The 14,920-nt window shown below is 50.0% G+C and overlaps 1 protein-coding gene across 1 annotated transcript in view; it reads left to right on the top strand.

Moving 5' to 3' along the window:
* Positions 1-418: 418 nt before the first annotated feature.
* The window catches only part of MAP3K10 (mitogen-activated protein kinase kinase kinase 10), a 16,614-nt gene continuing 2,112 nt past the window's right edge, over positions 419-14,920 (top strand). The window contains exons 1-9 of the mRNA XM_008582599.1: positions 419-1,107; positions 5,089-5,271; positions 8,454-8,603; positions 9,036-9,211; positions 9,846-10,092; positions 12,116-12,232; positions 13,982-14,159; positions 14,262-14,374; positions 14,736-14,917. Coding sequence (XP_008580821.1) covers positions 426-1,107; positions 5,089-5,271; positions 8,454-8,603; positions 9,036-9,211; positions 9,846-10,092; positions 12,116-12,232; positions 13,982-14,159; positions 14,262-14,374; positions 14,736-14,917 — 2,028 coding nt within the window. The 5' untranslated portion in view covers positions 419-425. The remainder of the gene's footprint in view (positions 1,108-5,088; positions 5,272-8,453; positions 8,604-9,035; positions 9,212-9,845; positions 10,093-12,115; positions 12,233-13,981; positions 14,160-14,261; positions 14,375-14,735; positions 14,918-14,920) is intronic.

A 14,920-nucleotide genomic window follows, 5' to 3' on the forward strand; every position in this document is an offset into this window, starting at 1 on the left:
CGCCCGGCCCGGCGCTCGTCGTCCGGGATGCGGAGCCGGGGGCCGCCGGTGGAGCTGCGCGGGGTGAGAGGCGCGGGGAAGGAGGGCTGTCTGCTGCCCTCGCCCTCGTCCCTCACCGGCGGGCCCCGGCAGGAAATCGGGAGGCGTGCGGCCAGGCCCTCTTAGCGCCCTGACATTGGGGCGGAAAGGAGAACCTGCCACCCGACTCCCACCCCGCCCCTCCTGGACGACCGAATCAGAGGGGATAACCCTGCCCTTTTAAAGAGGTTTTTTCTTGCTCCTGCGGAGGGCCCCCCAGCCATGACCCCCAGGAGCCCCCTAGCACCTGCAGGGACTGCCCCCCATCCTGGCCGCCGGGGCCCGCCCTCTGAATCCCGCGGGCAGCCTGTGTGAAGCAGCTTCCCGCAGCCCCCGGCCCCTCCCCCATGGAGGAGGAGGAGGGGGCGGCGGCCAAGGAGTGGGGCACGAGCCCCGCAGGGCCCGTCTGGACCGCGGTGTTCGACTACGAGGCGGCGGGCGACGAGGAGCTGACGCTGCGGAGGGGCGACCGCGTCCAGGTGCTTTCCCAGGACTGTGCTGTTTCGGGCGACGAGGGCTGGTGGACCGGACAGCTTCCCGGCGGCCGTGTGGGCGTCTTTCCCAGCAACTACGTGGCCCCCGGCCCCCCTGCCACACCCGCGGGCCTTCAGCTGCCCCAGGAGATCCCCTTCCACGAGCTGCAGCTAGAGGAGATCATCGGTGTAGGAGGTTTTGGCAAGGTCTATCGGGCCTTGTGGCGCGGCGAGGAGGTGGCCGTCAAGGCCGCCCGGCTGGACCCTGAGCGGGATCCAGCAGTGACAGCAGAGCAGGTGCGCCAGGAGGCCCGGCTCTTTGGAGCCCTGCAGCACCCCAACATCATTGCCCTTAGGGGCGCCTGCCTCAGCCCCCCACACCTCTGCCTGATAATGGAGTATGCCAGGGGAGGCGCACTGAGCAGGGTGCTGGCAGGTCGCCGGGTTCCCCCTCACGTGCTGGTCAACTGGGCTGTGCAGGTGGCCCGGGGCATGAACTACCTACACAATGATGCCCCTGTGCCCATCATCCACCGGGACCTCAAGTCAATCAACAGTAAGTGATGTCCTCTTCCTAAAACAGAACCTTGTGAGGTCAAGCCTAGATGCCAGGAAACAGGGCAAGGGATACCAGATGACATTGTGCCTGGGGCAAGAAAGGGCAGCAGAATACTTCAGTGCCAGGTGAGACAGGTCTTGTCCCCGTTAAGGGAGGAAAAGGAGGCTCAGAAAGGTCGAAGGACTTAACTGCCTCCCAGGCGACAGAGTCACAATAGCTCAATAAATATGTATCCATGAACACTGTGACAGGCCCTGCATTCCCTGCCATGAACAGGACAGATGCAGTGCCTGTCCTCCTGGCGCTCACCAACCAACATGGTTACAGTCCACCAGGAAGAGACACAAAGAACCTAGCCTACCTGAAGTCAGGATTTCTCAATCCTGGCACTATTCACATTTGAGGTAGTATCATTGTTGTAGGGGGTTGTCCTGTGCATTGTAGGTTGTTTAGGAGCATTTTGGGCCTCTACCCACTAGATGCTGTTAGCACTGCCTACACCCTGTCTACAGCTATGACAACCAGAAGTGTCTCCAGACATCAGCAAATGTCCCCTGGGGAGCAGAATCGCCCCCAGTTGAGAACCTCTTCCTGGAGTCCTCCTAGGCCTCTGGCCCAGCTGGCCAAGGCAAACTGGAAAAGATGAGGAAGGAGGAAAACAGATGTGTCTTATATGAAAGCTTACAGGCAGCTTGACCTATCACAGGTTCTCAAAAGTTGATTGGTTGTTTGAATTAATAATTCAAAATGGAGCCAAGTAGAAGGGCAGGGTCCCCAGGACACATATCTAGATCAAAGAGCTTCTCCTGGCATCAGCAAATATTAATTGAGTACCTATTAAGTTGGAGCCCAACAGGGACCAAGATAGCCACGGTTTCTACCCTGACAGCGCTCATAAACTAGAAATTTGATTCATTCGTTCCACAGATATTTCCAGAGTGCTATGTGCCTGACTCTGTCCTAGGAATAGAGCAGCAGAAAATCCTAACTTCCTGGCTCTCCCATGTTTGCTCTGCCCCATTTCACTCCCTTTCATCTCTTCCTTCATTTATTCATTCTTTCACTTGGTATTTACCAGGCCAGATCACGTGCTAAGCAAGAGGGATCAACAGTGAATGAGGCCAGTATGCTCCTTGCCCTCACATTGTTCACCAGAAGGTGAGGCCTCCTCCTTTGCCCTCAATGCTCACAATTCCTGTCAATCCTACATCTTGGAATTTGTTTGAGTCCATCCCACTATTTTTATTAGTTTGTTGCTCTGCCCCTACCAATAAAAACAACTATAATAAGCCCCTGGAACAATGGGCTGGGTCTTCCTTATCTCCCAAGCCCAACATTCATACACTCAACAGATAGCTGCCAAGTGCCACAATATGCCACGGCCTGTACCAGGACTGGGGAACTGAACAAGACAGACACAGTTAGTCCCTGCTTTCATCAATCCTCATGCTCGCCCTAACTGCTCTGAAATGCTAGGTAAATGGAGGCAGGACCGCCAACATGCTCCTCTTGAAGGCTAGAACTCCTTCTTGGCCCTTCCTCACCCTTGCTGATTCACAGCACGCCCACACCCCCAAGTTTTTCTGTAGCCAGTGCTACTTGGACAAAGGGTCAGTGGAGCACTTAAGGCAAGGCTTTCCTGCTGGGACAATGAGACTGCTGCCTACCTGAGACAGGACACAGGGCCTGCAAAGCACTGCTTCCCCCATTTATCCTTCCCGAAGAAGCTCATCTGGTGTCATTCATTCATTGGTTCATCTGACCAATAATTTTTAAGCACCTACTGTGTGCTAGGCACTATCTTCAGCTCTGAGATTACAGAAGTGAATAAGTCAAGATTCTTCCCCCATTATGGAATTTATATTCTAGTAAACAGTAATAGATGATAGATAGATACATAGATAGCAAAATTTCAGAGAATATCTGGGGCTGTCAACAAAATAAGGCAAATTAAGAGTGGGGCAGAGGGAGCTCTTTAGATCAGTTGGTCAGAGAACATTTGAGCAGAGACATGAACAAAGAGGATCCAGTCTTACAAAGATCTGGAGGAACAGAAGGGCAAATGTCCTGAGGTGGGAGTGAGAAACAGCAAGGAGACCAGAACAGCAGAAGTTGAGGCAGAGGTGGGAGGAGATATGATCAGAAAGGTGGGCAGGGCCAGATCACGTAGGACCTTGGGGGCCATGGTGAGGATTGTGGGTATTTTATTTGATGTAATGGAAGCTGTTAGAGGGTTTTAAGCTGAAGGTGACATGGCCAGATATAGATTTTTAAAGGGGACTGATTTAGGCCCAGCCTGGGAGGTACAGAAATAAAGTGTAAGACCATAAGGTGTTTCCTTTTTCACAGTTTCTACATAAACAGGAAAGGTGGGGACCTAAGAAGAGAGGACTTCTAGGGAGGTGGAGTCACAGGCTGGGAAGTCACAGGAGGCTTCCAGAAGGAGGTGACATTGAAGTTGCGCTTTAAAGGATAGACAAAATTACCAATTATGTGACCTTGGGCAGTTTACTGATCTCTCTAACCCTCAGTTCCTTCATCTGCCAAATGGGTGTGATAATAGAATTACCTCGTTATTATTATCATGACTGGGGAAGTAGCCAGGAATGGCTACTTTAAAGATAAAGGTAGAGAAATAAGGAACAGTAATGGAGACCTCACACACTAATATTTAGTTAACACTTTCAAAGGACCTACTATGCTTTGGGCAATAAATCCTTACTGTAACCCTAGGAGGCGAATACTGTTATCATCCCTGTTTAACAGAGGAGAAATCTTAGTGTGAAGAAAGATTGATTTTACGAGGTTATGTAGCTAGTAGGTTCCAGAGCTGGAATTCAAACCCAGGCATACACTGTACACTGGAGCTGTGTTTGACAGAGGTAGTGAAATTAGCAGTTAAGAGATTGGGCTCTGGCAGGACAAAGACTTGAACTAGTTCTGTCATCGTTTTCTAGCCATGTGATCTTGGCCAAGTGACTTCTCCAAGCCTTAGTTCACTAGTCAATAAAAATGGGTTGCTTTCTAGTCAATTCATGTGAAGGGCTTAGCACAGTGCAAACACTAGCCATGATTATTACCATTGTAATAACTCTGGGCAGCAGATTGAACTATTCAGTCTGCTTGGGGGATACAGTTGTCAGATTTTGTCACAATAATACTGTGTAACAAACCACCCCGAGAACTTGGTGTCTTAAAACAGCAGTCATTTATTACTGCTCACACATTGGCAGGCCAACTAGAGGGTAAACTGATTTAGGCTGGGCTCAACTGGAGAGGCTTTGCTCCAGGTAGCTCTCATCTTCCTTGAAGAGCAGGCTAGCTGAGGCATGTTGTCATGGTGACAGCAGGAGTACAGGAGGGCAAGCGGACATGAGGCCTCTTACAGCCCAGGCTTGGAACTGGCACCCTGTCATGTCCACCCCATTCTTGGCAAAAGCAAGTCATGTGTGGCCAACCCAGATCAAAGGATGGGGAAATACACTCAGCCTCTCTAGTGGAAAGAACTGCAAAGCCACATGGCAGAGTGTGGACATAGGAAGGGGCAGAATTGGGCCCTGACTGCGGTATATCACGGGGGTGACAAAGACGAAAGGAAAACCACATTCATCCCTCCTGCTCATGGTTTGCAGTTCCCACTTCCAGGGTGGTTGGAAATTCAAGACCTGGACCAAGGAGAACCGAGGCCTTGGTCATTGGTTCTTGACCATTCATTGAGCTCCCCAGAGCCCAGGTTGGAGTCAGGAGGGCAGAGGACACAGGGGAAGCTCCCTACTCCCTCATGAGAACCTGGGACAGGGATTAGGCTGCTGTGGAAGGGCTCACAGGTGTTCCAGGCCAGGAAAGGAGCTGCCAACAGTGGGACAGCCTGAGGTAATAAGGGAGAGAACAAGTAGGTGCCAGCTGAGGCAGGGGGCCAGGATGCTGGGGTCTGCAGCCCAGCAAGTTGGCTGACCCACCTCTCTTCCCACCCCACAGTCCTTATTCTGGAGGCCATCGAGAACCACAACCTCGCTGACACGGTGCTCAAGATCACAGACTTTGGCCTCGCTCGCGAGTGGCACAAGACCACCAAAATGAGCGCTGCAGGGACCTACGCCTGGATGGCGCCGGAGGTTATCCGTCTCTCCCTCTTCTCCAAAAGCAGTGATGTCTGGAGGTGCTGAAAGGCAGGGCCGGGATGGCGTCTGGGAGGTGGGGGAGGGAGGAAGGGTGAGGACAGACTAGGAGGGATGGTCTCCCACTGAAGCCAGGATCCAGGCTTGGCAGAGGTCCTGCTGGCAAGGTCAGACCACCAGACAAGTGCCAAAGCAATTACCTGCTCTGCTAGCAGAAGTGGCAACTGAGGAGCAACTTCAATTAGAATAAAAAATTCAAAAGATGTAGATGCGGATGTCAGCACTAAAAGGCCCCCGAAACACCATCCAGTACACCACCCACATTTGTCAAACAAGAAATTGAGGCCTTTGGAGGCAATCATTCATTCATTCATTCATTCATCTATCCATTCATTCATTCATCCAACTGCTCTGGTTTCTGAAGATACAGCAGTGAACAAAAATAGACACAGGCTGGCTGGTTAGCTGAGCTGGTTAGAGCACAGTGTTGGTAACCCCAAGATCAAGACTTTGGATCCCCATACCAGCCAGCTGCCAAAAAGAAAAAAAGTAAATAAAAGTTTTAAAAAATAGACACAGTTCCTGCCCTTAGGAATAGTAAATACATACATACATACATAAATTTTCAAGAAGAATTTTAAAAAGCTTTTTTTAAGTTGAAATTGTAAAATAATTTTTTAAAGACAGTAAGTAAATACACCAGAAAAGTATTAGTGTTAAGAGCTAGGAGGTTGACAGGAAGGCACTTTGAGGGCTGGAGGACTACTTTTGAGAAGGCATTTTTGAAGAATGATACTTTAGTTGAGTTCTGAATGGCAAAAAGGAGCAAGCCATGCAAAGTTTGGGGAAAGAAGCTTCTCAGGCAGGGGGAGCAGCTACCCCAAAGGAAGTACTGAGGTGAGAATGAGCGTGGTGTGTTCCAGAAATAGCTGGTGCAGAGCAGGCAAGGAGGAGAGAGGCAGGGAATGGTGTAGGAGAGAAAACTGGAAGGCCTGTGGGTGAGGGAATGGACTTCAGGTTTTCTTCTAGGTGCAGTGGAAAGCCATTAGGGGAGTTTATGAATGACATGATCTGATTTAGTATTTTAAGAGCTCTCATGGCTGTTGGGTGGAGAATGGATGGTAGGGAATCGGAGTGGAGGCAGGAAACCAATGACAAGGCTGTTGGTGTCACCAGCGAGAGTTGATGGTGGCAGCGTAAACTTTTCAACCCAGGTTTGGAAAATGGTTGAAGCCAAACCTAGGTTCCCCCCATTTGCTGTTCCTATCAGTCCCCCACTGAGGCTCCTGATTGCCCCAGGAGCAAATTAATGGGTTTGGGGTAGAGACAAATCAGACAGGAAGTCCAGGCTCAAACTAGAGCAGAGCAGCCCTTTGGGAGAAGTTCCATCTGGCTTTACTTTCAGGTGTTTGTTTATTGTACCAACTTTTTTTTTTTTTTTTTTTTTTTTTTTTGGCAGCTGGCCAGTACAGGGATATGGTACCAAACATTTGTTGAAGCCATATTTTCAGCTACAAGGAGAAGAAACCCCAAAATGAAAACTAGACTGAAGTTTTTGTTCTCATGTAAAGCCCAGGACTGATATGGTACCCCTGGCATCAGGGATTCAGGCTCCTTCTATATTAGGTTCCTCAATAGGGTTGTTAACATTGAGCAGGATAATTCTTCCTTGTGTGACACTGTTCATGCTTCTCAGGATGCTAAATATCCATGACTCCCAGCCACCAAACATCAGTAACACTCTCCAGTGATTGTGACAATCAAAATGTCCCCACAGGCTTCCAGGGACATGGAAGTGGTGGGGGGATCATGCCATGTCCAGTTAAAAACCACTGTTATTTTCCTCCACCTTGTGTGGCCTCCATTCCCAAGTTGCTTCACGATCCAAAATGGTTGCTTGAGCTCCAGCTTTTACATCTACATTCCAACCAGTAGGAAGGAGAAAAGAGGAAGGAGGTACCTCTTCTCTTTAAGGACATTTCTTGGAAGCTAGTTGCCCAACTACACACCCTCCTACATCCCATTTGCCAGAACCCTAGCCACATGGGCATACTTAACAGCAAAGAAGATGGAAAATTATTGCTGGCAGCATATGCCCAGCTCAAATTCACCAATGCTGTCACTGAGGTAGAAAGGAGGCTGTCAGTTACATGAGGACAGTGTTGTGTCTGTCTTGTTCCAGTGCCTAGAACAGTGCTTGGCATACAGTAGGCATTTATAATAAGTTTATGTTGAATGAATACATGAGTGGATATTTTGGTAGAACAGGGATCTACTACATGTTGGGCCCTGCACAGAATGGTGACTGGGATCCATAAGGATGCAGTTTACTGGGGAAGAGGGACACACAGGTGACTGTATCACAGTGATGCACACTCTGGTATTGTAGAGCTGTTAAGGGCACTGTCGTGGGCTTCAGGCAGACCTAAGATTGAGTGTGGCTCACCACTGCTTAGCTGTGTGACCTTGGGCAAGCAGCTTAACCTCTCTGAGCCTGCACCTGCTCATCAGATAAAATGGGGGTCATACCAATACCTTCTGCCTTACAGGGTGTTTGTGAGGATTACCAAGAGTGCCTAGCACAGTGCCTGGCCTGGAGTTAGTGCTTTATAAATGTTAAATAGTGTTAACTTATTTTTAGAGGTAAGTGCTGTGGATCCTGTGGCAACATAGAAGAGGAGTCCCTAACCTAACTCTGGAGGCTGAGGAATCAAGGAAAGCTTCCTGGCAGAGGGGACAACCTGAGTTGATATTTGAAGGACAAATACTTACACAAAGGGAAGAGGGATCCCCACAAAGGGAACAGCATGTGCAAAGGCCAGAGCTTATGAAGAACAAGGCTTATTAAACTGTCCAGTGAGGCTGCAAGATGAAGTTGGGGTTGGAACGGGGGCTGAGAGTGTTTAGAGGTGAGGCTGCAGGGGTCATGAAAGGTCAGGGATAAGAAGGATGGATTTGCCCACTAGGCATGGGGGACCTACTGAAGGTTTTCAGGTAGGGGTGAGAGAAGAGACGCAGAGCAAAGGAGAGACATTAGAGAGCCAACTGCATCCCATCTATTTGAGAGCAGGCCCACAGAGGTCAAATCAGGTTCTTATGGCCTCATCAGCCAGGGCTGGGTGTTGGGGTAATGGGGGCCCACCATGGGATCGGGGGCAGTGCTGGGAGATAGATGAGGATTGGAGTGGGCTGTGGCATCACCCCCCCCCTCTCCCTCACCTGCAGCTTCGGGGTTGCTGCTCTGGGAGCTGCTGACGGGTGAGGTCCCCTACCGTGAAATCGACGCCTTGGCTGTGGCATATGGTGTGGCTATGAACAAGCTGACGCTGCCCATCCCCTCCACGTGCCCCGAGCCCTTTGCCCACCTACTGGAGGGTGAGCCAGGGCCCCATGAAGAGGGTAGCCTCAGCTTGGTATGGCAGGGGCCCTTGGGCCCATTTCTCTCCCTGTCACACCCATCCATACCAGTGGGCCCAGGAGTAAGCCCCATAATTGTCTCCCTTGTTCTTGTCAGGCCCAGAGATCTTGAGGGCAACCTGTTAGGATTCATTGGCCCTGGGATTCCTCCCTGATACTTGATCCCACCACCAGCCACTCTAGGGAGTAGGTCCCTGGGTTTCTCCCCCAACATTTCACTGAGTGAAATATTGCCAGGAACTTAGCTTTGGATTCCTTCCCCTCAGCTCCACAGAAGCTGTTTGTCCATAGTCCCCAGAAATCCTGCCTTCCTCTGAGTGGGCTGATTCCCCAGAGCATGATTACTGACACCCCTGTCCCGCACCACTATCTTTCCCCTTCCCACCCCAGAATGCTGGGACCCAGACCCCCACGGGCGACCAGATTTCAGCAGTATCTTGAAGCAGCTTGAAAACATTGAACAGTCAGCCCTGTTCCAGATGCCACTGGAGTCCTTCCACTCACTGCAGGAAGACTGGAAGCTAGAGATCCAACACATGTTTGATGACCTTCGGACCAAGGAGAAGGTGAAGGCAGCGGGCAAGGTGGGAGGGACAGAGCAAGATCTTTGGGTTCTGATGCCTTGGATGGCTCAGAATCCCTTCCCCTGAACCCCAGCCTTTGGGTTCATGCAGGGTCAAGGGAGCCTTTTTTGCATATTAAGAAAAGACAGCCTCCTGTTGGTGGATTAATAAGAAAAAGGCACCCTGTACTGAAGTACTTACAGGTGATACTGCATGATGTCTGGGATTGGCTTTAAAATACTACAGCAAAAATGAAGAAAGGGTGAGAGGAGAGAAAGAAGGGGATACAAGATTTGCAAAGTATAGATTATCATTGCAATTTGATGATGGGTCCATGGGGGTGCACTGTTTCTGCTTTTGTGGATGTTTGAAGTTTTCCAAATTGAAAAGTTAAAACATAAAAAGAGAGGGGAAAAAAAGAAAAGGAAAAAAAAGGCATCCCTTTCTTTGGGCTAATACAGTCCTACACTCTGGCACCCAGGTTGGCTAGTGAAGTTTGAGTTGGATTGTGAATCCAATGTGTCCCACAATAATGTGCCCTTGTGCAGGGCACCGACCAGACCCAGCAGCCCCAGGTCCATCTCCAGGGGGCAGAGTGACTGCACCCCTCCCCCCAGCCACTGCGTGTCCTCCCCAGGAGCTCCGGAGCCGTGAGGAGGAGCTGCTGCGGGCAGCACAGGAGCAGCGCTTCCAGGAGGAGCAGCTGCGGCGGCGGGAACAGGAGCTGGCAGAGCGGGAGATGGACATTGTGGAACGTGAGCTGCACCTGCTCATGTGCCAGCTGAGCCAGGAGAAGCCCAGGGTCCGCAAACGCAAGGGCAACTTCAAGCGCAGCCGTCTGCTGAAGCTGCGGGAAGGAAGCAGCCACATCAGCCTACCCTCCGGTACCCACCTGTGTCCCCCAGACATCTCCCAAGAGACCGCTGGGAGCATCCCTAATCCAGGGTTTAGCTCTTCCTTTTATTTTTTATTTTTTAACTTTTTTATTGCTAAATCTATCACACATAGAAAATGACCAAAAAAAAAAACCGTACAGCTTAATGAGTTATTCTAATCACCTCCCATGAAAGCAGAAAGAACCCAGGTGCTTTCCACATGCCCCCGCAAGACACAACTTCATGCCACTCCCTAAGAGTAACCCCTGTCTTGACTCTTAGGGCAGTCACTTCTGTACTTTTCCTTATAACTTTATCTCTCAACTCATTTTTAAATATCTTTCAATCTGCCTCTTTTCCCCCTTGCCAATCATTTGTTGAGGAACTTCATCATCTGTCCTGTGGAGTTTCCTGAAGTCTTAATTTTGCTGTTTGCTTCCCCCTGGAATCATTTAACATGTTCCTCTGTCTCCAGATTTCCTAAGAATCGCTATTAGGTTAAACCGTGTGAAATTGCTGATGTTCAACCATTTTTGCCCTACAAAAACAAGTTTCAGGGCAGGCCTGGTGGCGCACTGGAGAGTGCGCCGCTTGGGAGTGCGGCGGCGCTCCCGCTGAGGGTTCGGATCCCATGTGGAGACCGGTTCCCGCTCACTGGCTGAGCGCGGTGCGGGCCCAACACCGAGGGTTGCGATCCTGTTGCCATTCCCGGTACGGGTGCGACACTGAGGGTTGCGATCCGTTGCTGGACACGAAAAAAGACAAAAAGGAAAAAAAAAAAAAAAAGTTTCACAGGAGCAACCTAGTAGTTGGAACTCAAGGCTTAATAAGATTCAGGTTCAGGTTTGATTTTTTTGTTGTTTTTGTTGTTGTTGCAAAGACTGCTTTCCAGATAATGTTGTGTTTACCTGTCAGGAGAGCACACAATGTCTGGTTGTCTCTCTCTTTGTGATGTTACAAACCACAAAGCAGTGCCAAGAGCAGCACTGGCCAGTGAAAATATAATGCAAGCCATGTGTGTAATGTTAAACTTTCTGGTAGCCACATTAAAAAAGCAAAAAGAAACAGGTGACATTAATTTTAATATATTTAGCCCAATATATCCATGCAATCAATACAAAAAATTGTTAATGAGATTTTTTTCACACTAAATATTTGAAATCCACTGCATATTTTTTATTTACAGCAAATCTCAATCTGGTCAGTTAAGTTTTCATCAAAAATATTTTATTTGTATTTAGATTTCATAAAATGGGGTTTTTTAAAGGAATTTATTAAACATTGTACATATTTATGGAGTACAGTTATATGGATGAAATCAGGGTAGTTAGCAAATTCATCATCACTAAAATTTTTCATTTCTTTGTGATGAGAACACTTGAGTTCCTCTCTTCTAGCCATTTGAGAACACACAATAAATTATTGCTAATTATAGATGCCTAGCACTACTGTATGCCCCTAGAACTTATTTTTCCTATCTAGCTGTGATTTTGTGTTCATTAATCAACCTCTCACTATCCACCCTCTTCACAAAATTTGGAACTGAAAAAGTAGATTCACATACCCAACTTGTTCCAAACATGCTTAAACTAATTTAATTCTAATAACCAAATTGAGTATCTGTTTTAAATTTAAACTTAATTACAATTAAGGAAATAAAGGTTAAACTCCAGTTCCTTGGTTGCACATCCCACATTTCAAGTGCTCAGTTGCCACAGGTAGCTAATGGCTACTGTATGGGATGCTCAGGGTTCTTAGTTAGGGCAGAACTTGTTCTACCACAGTTAGACTGCTGCGGCTCACCTCCCGATGTGCTAATTCAGGGAGGGCCCAAGAATTTGCATCTCTAAGAGATTTCAGGCTGACATTGATGCTGCTGGTCTGGGGACCACACTTTTGAGAAAGACTGCATTAAGGAATAAAAAAAGGTGGTGTTCCCAATCTATTATTCTTTCTATACTTCTACAAAGGAAACTTTCCTTGGTTACCCATGGAATCATTTGCTTAGGAAAGTTTCTCTTCCTTTTTGCAGGCTTCGAGCATAAGATCACAGTCCAGGCCTCTCCAACCCTGGACAAGCGGAAAGGATCCGATGGGGCCAGCCCCCCTGCAAGCCCCAGCATCATCCCCCGGCTGAGGGCCATTCGCCGTGAGTATCTCTCAAAGCTCTAGCCAGCCAGTCAGCAAACGTCTCTGAGCACATACCTGGCACCAAGCTGGAGGAGTAGCAGGGAGCAAGACAGGCAAGGCCCCTTCCTTACTGTCATCAGAGAGAAACAGACAGTAAACGTCAGTAAGCAGGGTAATTTCTAGTAGTGATTAAGTGCTATAAAGGAACTCAGAAGGGAAAAAAAGAGAAGGTGTGTTAGCCAGAGTTCTCCAGAGAGACAGAATTGGTAAGATATATACGGATACATAGAAAGAGATTTATTATGAGGTATTGGTTTACATGATTATGGAGGCTCTGAGAAGTCCCACCATCTGCTGTCTGCAAGCTGGAGGCCCAGGAAAGCCAGTGGTGTTCCGTGTTCAAAGACCTGAGAACCAGGAGCGCCAGTGTCCAAGGGCAGAAGATGAATCTCCCAGCTCAAGCAGAGAACAAATTCACCCATTCTCTGCCTTTTTATTTTATTCAGGCCCTGAATGGATTGGGTGATGCCCACACACATTGGTGAGGCCAATCCTTTTTTTACTCAGTCCACTGATTCAAATGCTAATCTCTTCCAGAAACACCCTCACAGACATACCCAGAAATAATGTTTCACCAGCTGTCTGGCCACCACTTAGCCCACTCAAGTTGACACATAAAGTTAACCATCACTTACCGGCCAGCTGCCAAAAAATCATCATCATCATCATCACAGAATGGTTGCTATTTTAGATCTGGAAGTCCTGTCTGAGGACATGAGGTTTGAGCAGGGACCTTCGTGGTAAGGAGTGAGACATGCTGAGATCTGAGAGAAAAGTGCTCTTGGCAGAGGGAATAGCACAGGCACAGCCTGGAGGCAGGAACAAGCATGGCACATTTATCAGCCCAGAAAGCCAGCTTTGCTGGACGAGAGTGAATGGGAGGGAGAGCGTAGGTGTTGTGGTCAAGGGGGCCCCAGGGCCAGATCTTGCAAGACTTGAGAGCCAGAGTAAAGACTCTAGGTTTGATTTTAAACCCCTAGAGGGCTGTGAGCAAGGTGGCAATGTGATCAAATTGACCTTTCCCCTCTAGCTGCTGTGAAGAAATAAAGGTGGAAAGGTCAGTGAGATGATGGGGGCTGGACCAGGGTGGTGGACTTGGAAGGGAGAGATGGCCACACCTGGGGCTGCATGGCAGAGGTGCGGTCGTCGGAGTTCATTGATGGGTTGACGGGTGCTAGGCTGACTCCTGAGTCTGTTCCACCCCATCGTTCACCCCAGCCTTAGCCCCACCCATAGCCCCCATACCCACCTCTGTTTGGGTACCTGCTTTGTTCCAGACCCAGGAGGTCAATCTAGTAGGGGATGCAGAGACAAATAACCACACAATGGTAGCAAGTACTAGTACCAGGTATGTTCAAAGTGCAGTAGGAACAGAAGAGAGAGCTACTGACTCTCCAGGGAACTAACTGCTCAGAACTGGAGGCTTGAGGGGCCAGCAGTCAACCAGAGTGAATGGCTGGAGGGTTGGGTGGTGGCAGATGAGGCTGAGGAAGTGGCCATGGAATAGCTTATGAAGGGCCTCGAATGCCAGGCTTAGGAGCTGGGACCTCATCCTGACAGCAGTAGGGAGCTATAGAAGAATTTCTAGCAGGGAAGAGTCATGACTGTACTGAGAAAATCCCTTGAACTCCCAGGTAGATCTGAGGTAGGGAGATTGGGCTGGGAGACTCTCCAAGACCCAGTAACCAAGTGGTTTCTTTCAACCCAGTGACTCCTGTGGACTGTGGTGGTGGTGGCGGCAGCAGTGGCAGCAGCAGTGGTGGCAGTGGGACATGGGGCCGCAGTGGGCCCCCAAAGAAGGAAGAACTGGTTGGGGGCAAGAAGAAGGGCCGGACATGGGGACCCAGCTCCACCCTGCAGAAGGAGCGGGCTGGAGGAGAGGAGAGGTACTGGAGGAGCTGGTTCCCAGCTGCACCCTGTGCCCCAACCCCAGGCCCAAGGCAGTCACAGGGCTGACCCCCGCCCTCATCTCTCGGTGCCCTCTGCAGGCTGAAGGCCCTGGGGGAAGGAAGCAAACAGTGGTCATCCAGCGCCCCCAACCTGGGCAAATCCCCCAAACACACACCCATCGCCCCTGCCTTTGCCAGCCTCAATGAGATGGGTAAGAGGGTCAAGGTGCTCCTAAAAGGGAGGGGGAGGGGACATTTCCTGACCAAAAGGGAGCAGAACCCAGAACAAGGGGTAAAGCCATTCCCCAGGGCTGGGGGCAGGGGACAGGATTTCACCGGGCCAGTGATCAGGAGGCATTCCTGAAAAGGGGGATAGCTGGTCCCTGGGATGTGGGGTCATTCCCTGTATCAAGGAGCACCCTTCCCTGAGGCTTCTGGGGGAGAAAGAATCATGAGCGATGCCTAGTGGGACTTGATGGTCTTGCTGTTTGAGGAGTCGTTGGACGTAGTCTCCGGGGGCCGTGGGGCTAGGGGCCTGCCCGGCAGTGGAGTGACACCCCTCTCTGGTTGCAGAGGAGTTCGCGGAGGCGGACGGCGGCAGCAGCGTGTCCCCTTCCCGCTACACTCCCCCCTCCTACCTCACGGTGCCACTGCCCGCTGAGCCCTCCCCAGGGGCGCGGCAGGCTCGCTGGGAGCCGGCGCCGGCCTCACCCGCCTTCCGGCCTGGGCACGGCGCGCGGCGGCGCTGCGACCTCGCG

This window comes from Galeopterus variegatus, unplaced genomic scaffold (genome assembly GCF_000696425.1).
Source record: "Galeopterus variegatus unplaced genomic scaffold, G_variegatus-3.0.2 Scaffold93, whole genome shotgun sequence".
NCBI classification, from domain to species: domain Eukaryota; kingdom Metazoa; phylum Chordata; class Mammalia; order Dermoptera; family Cynocephalidae; genus Galeopterus; species Galeopterus variegatus.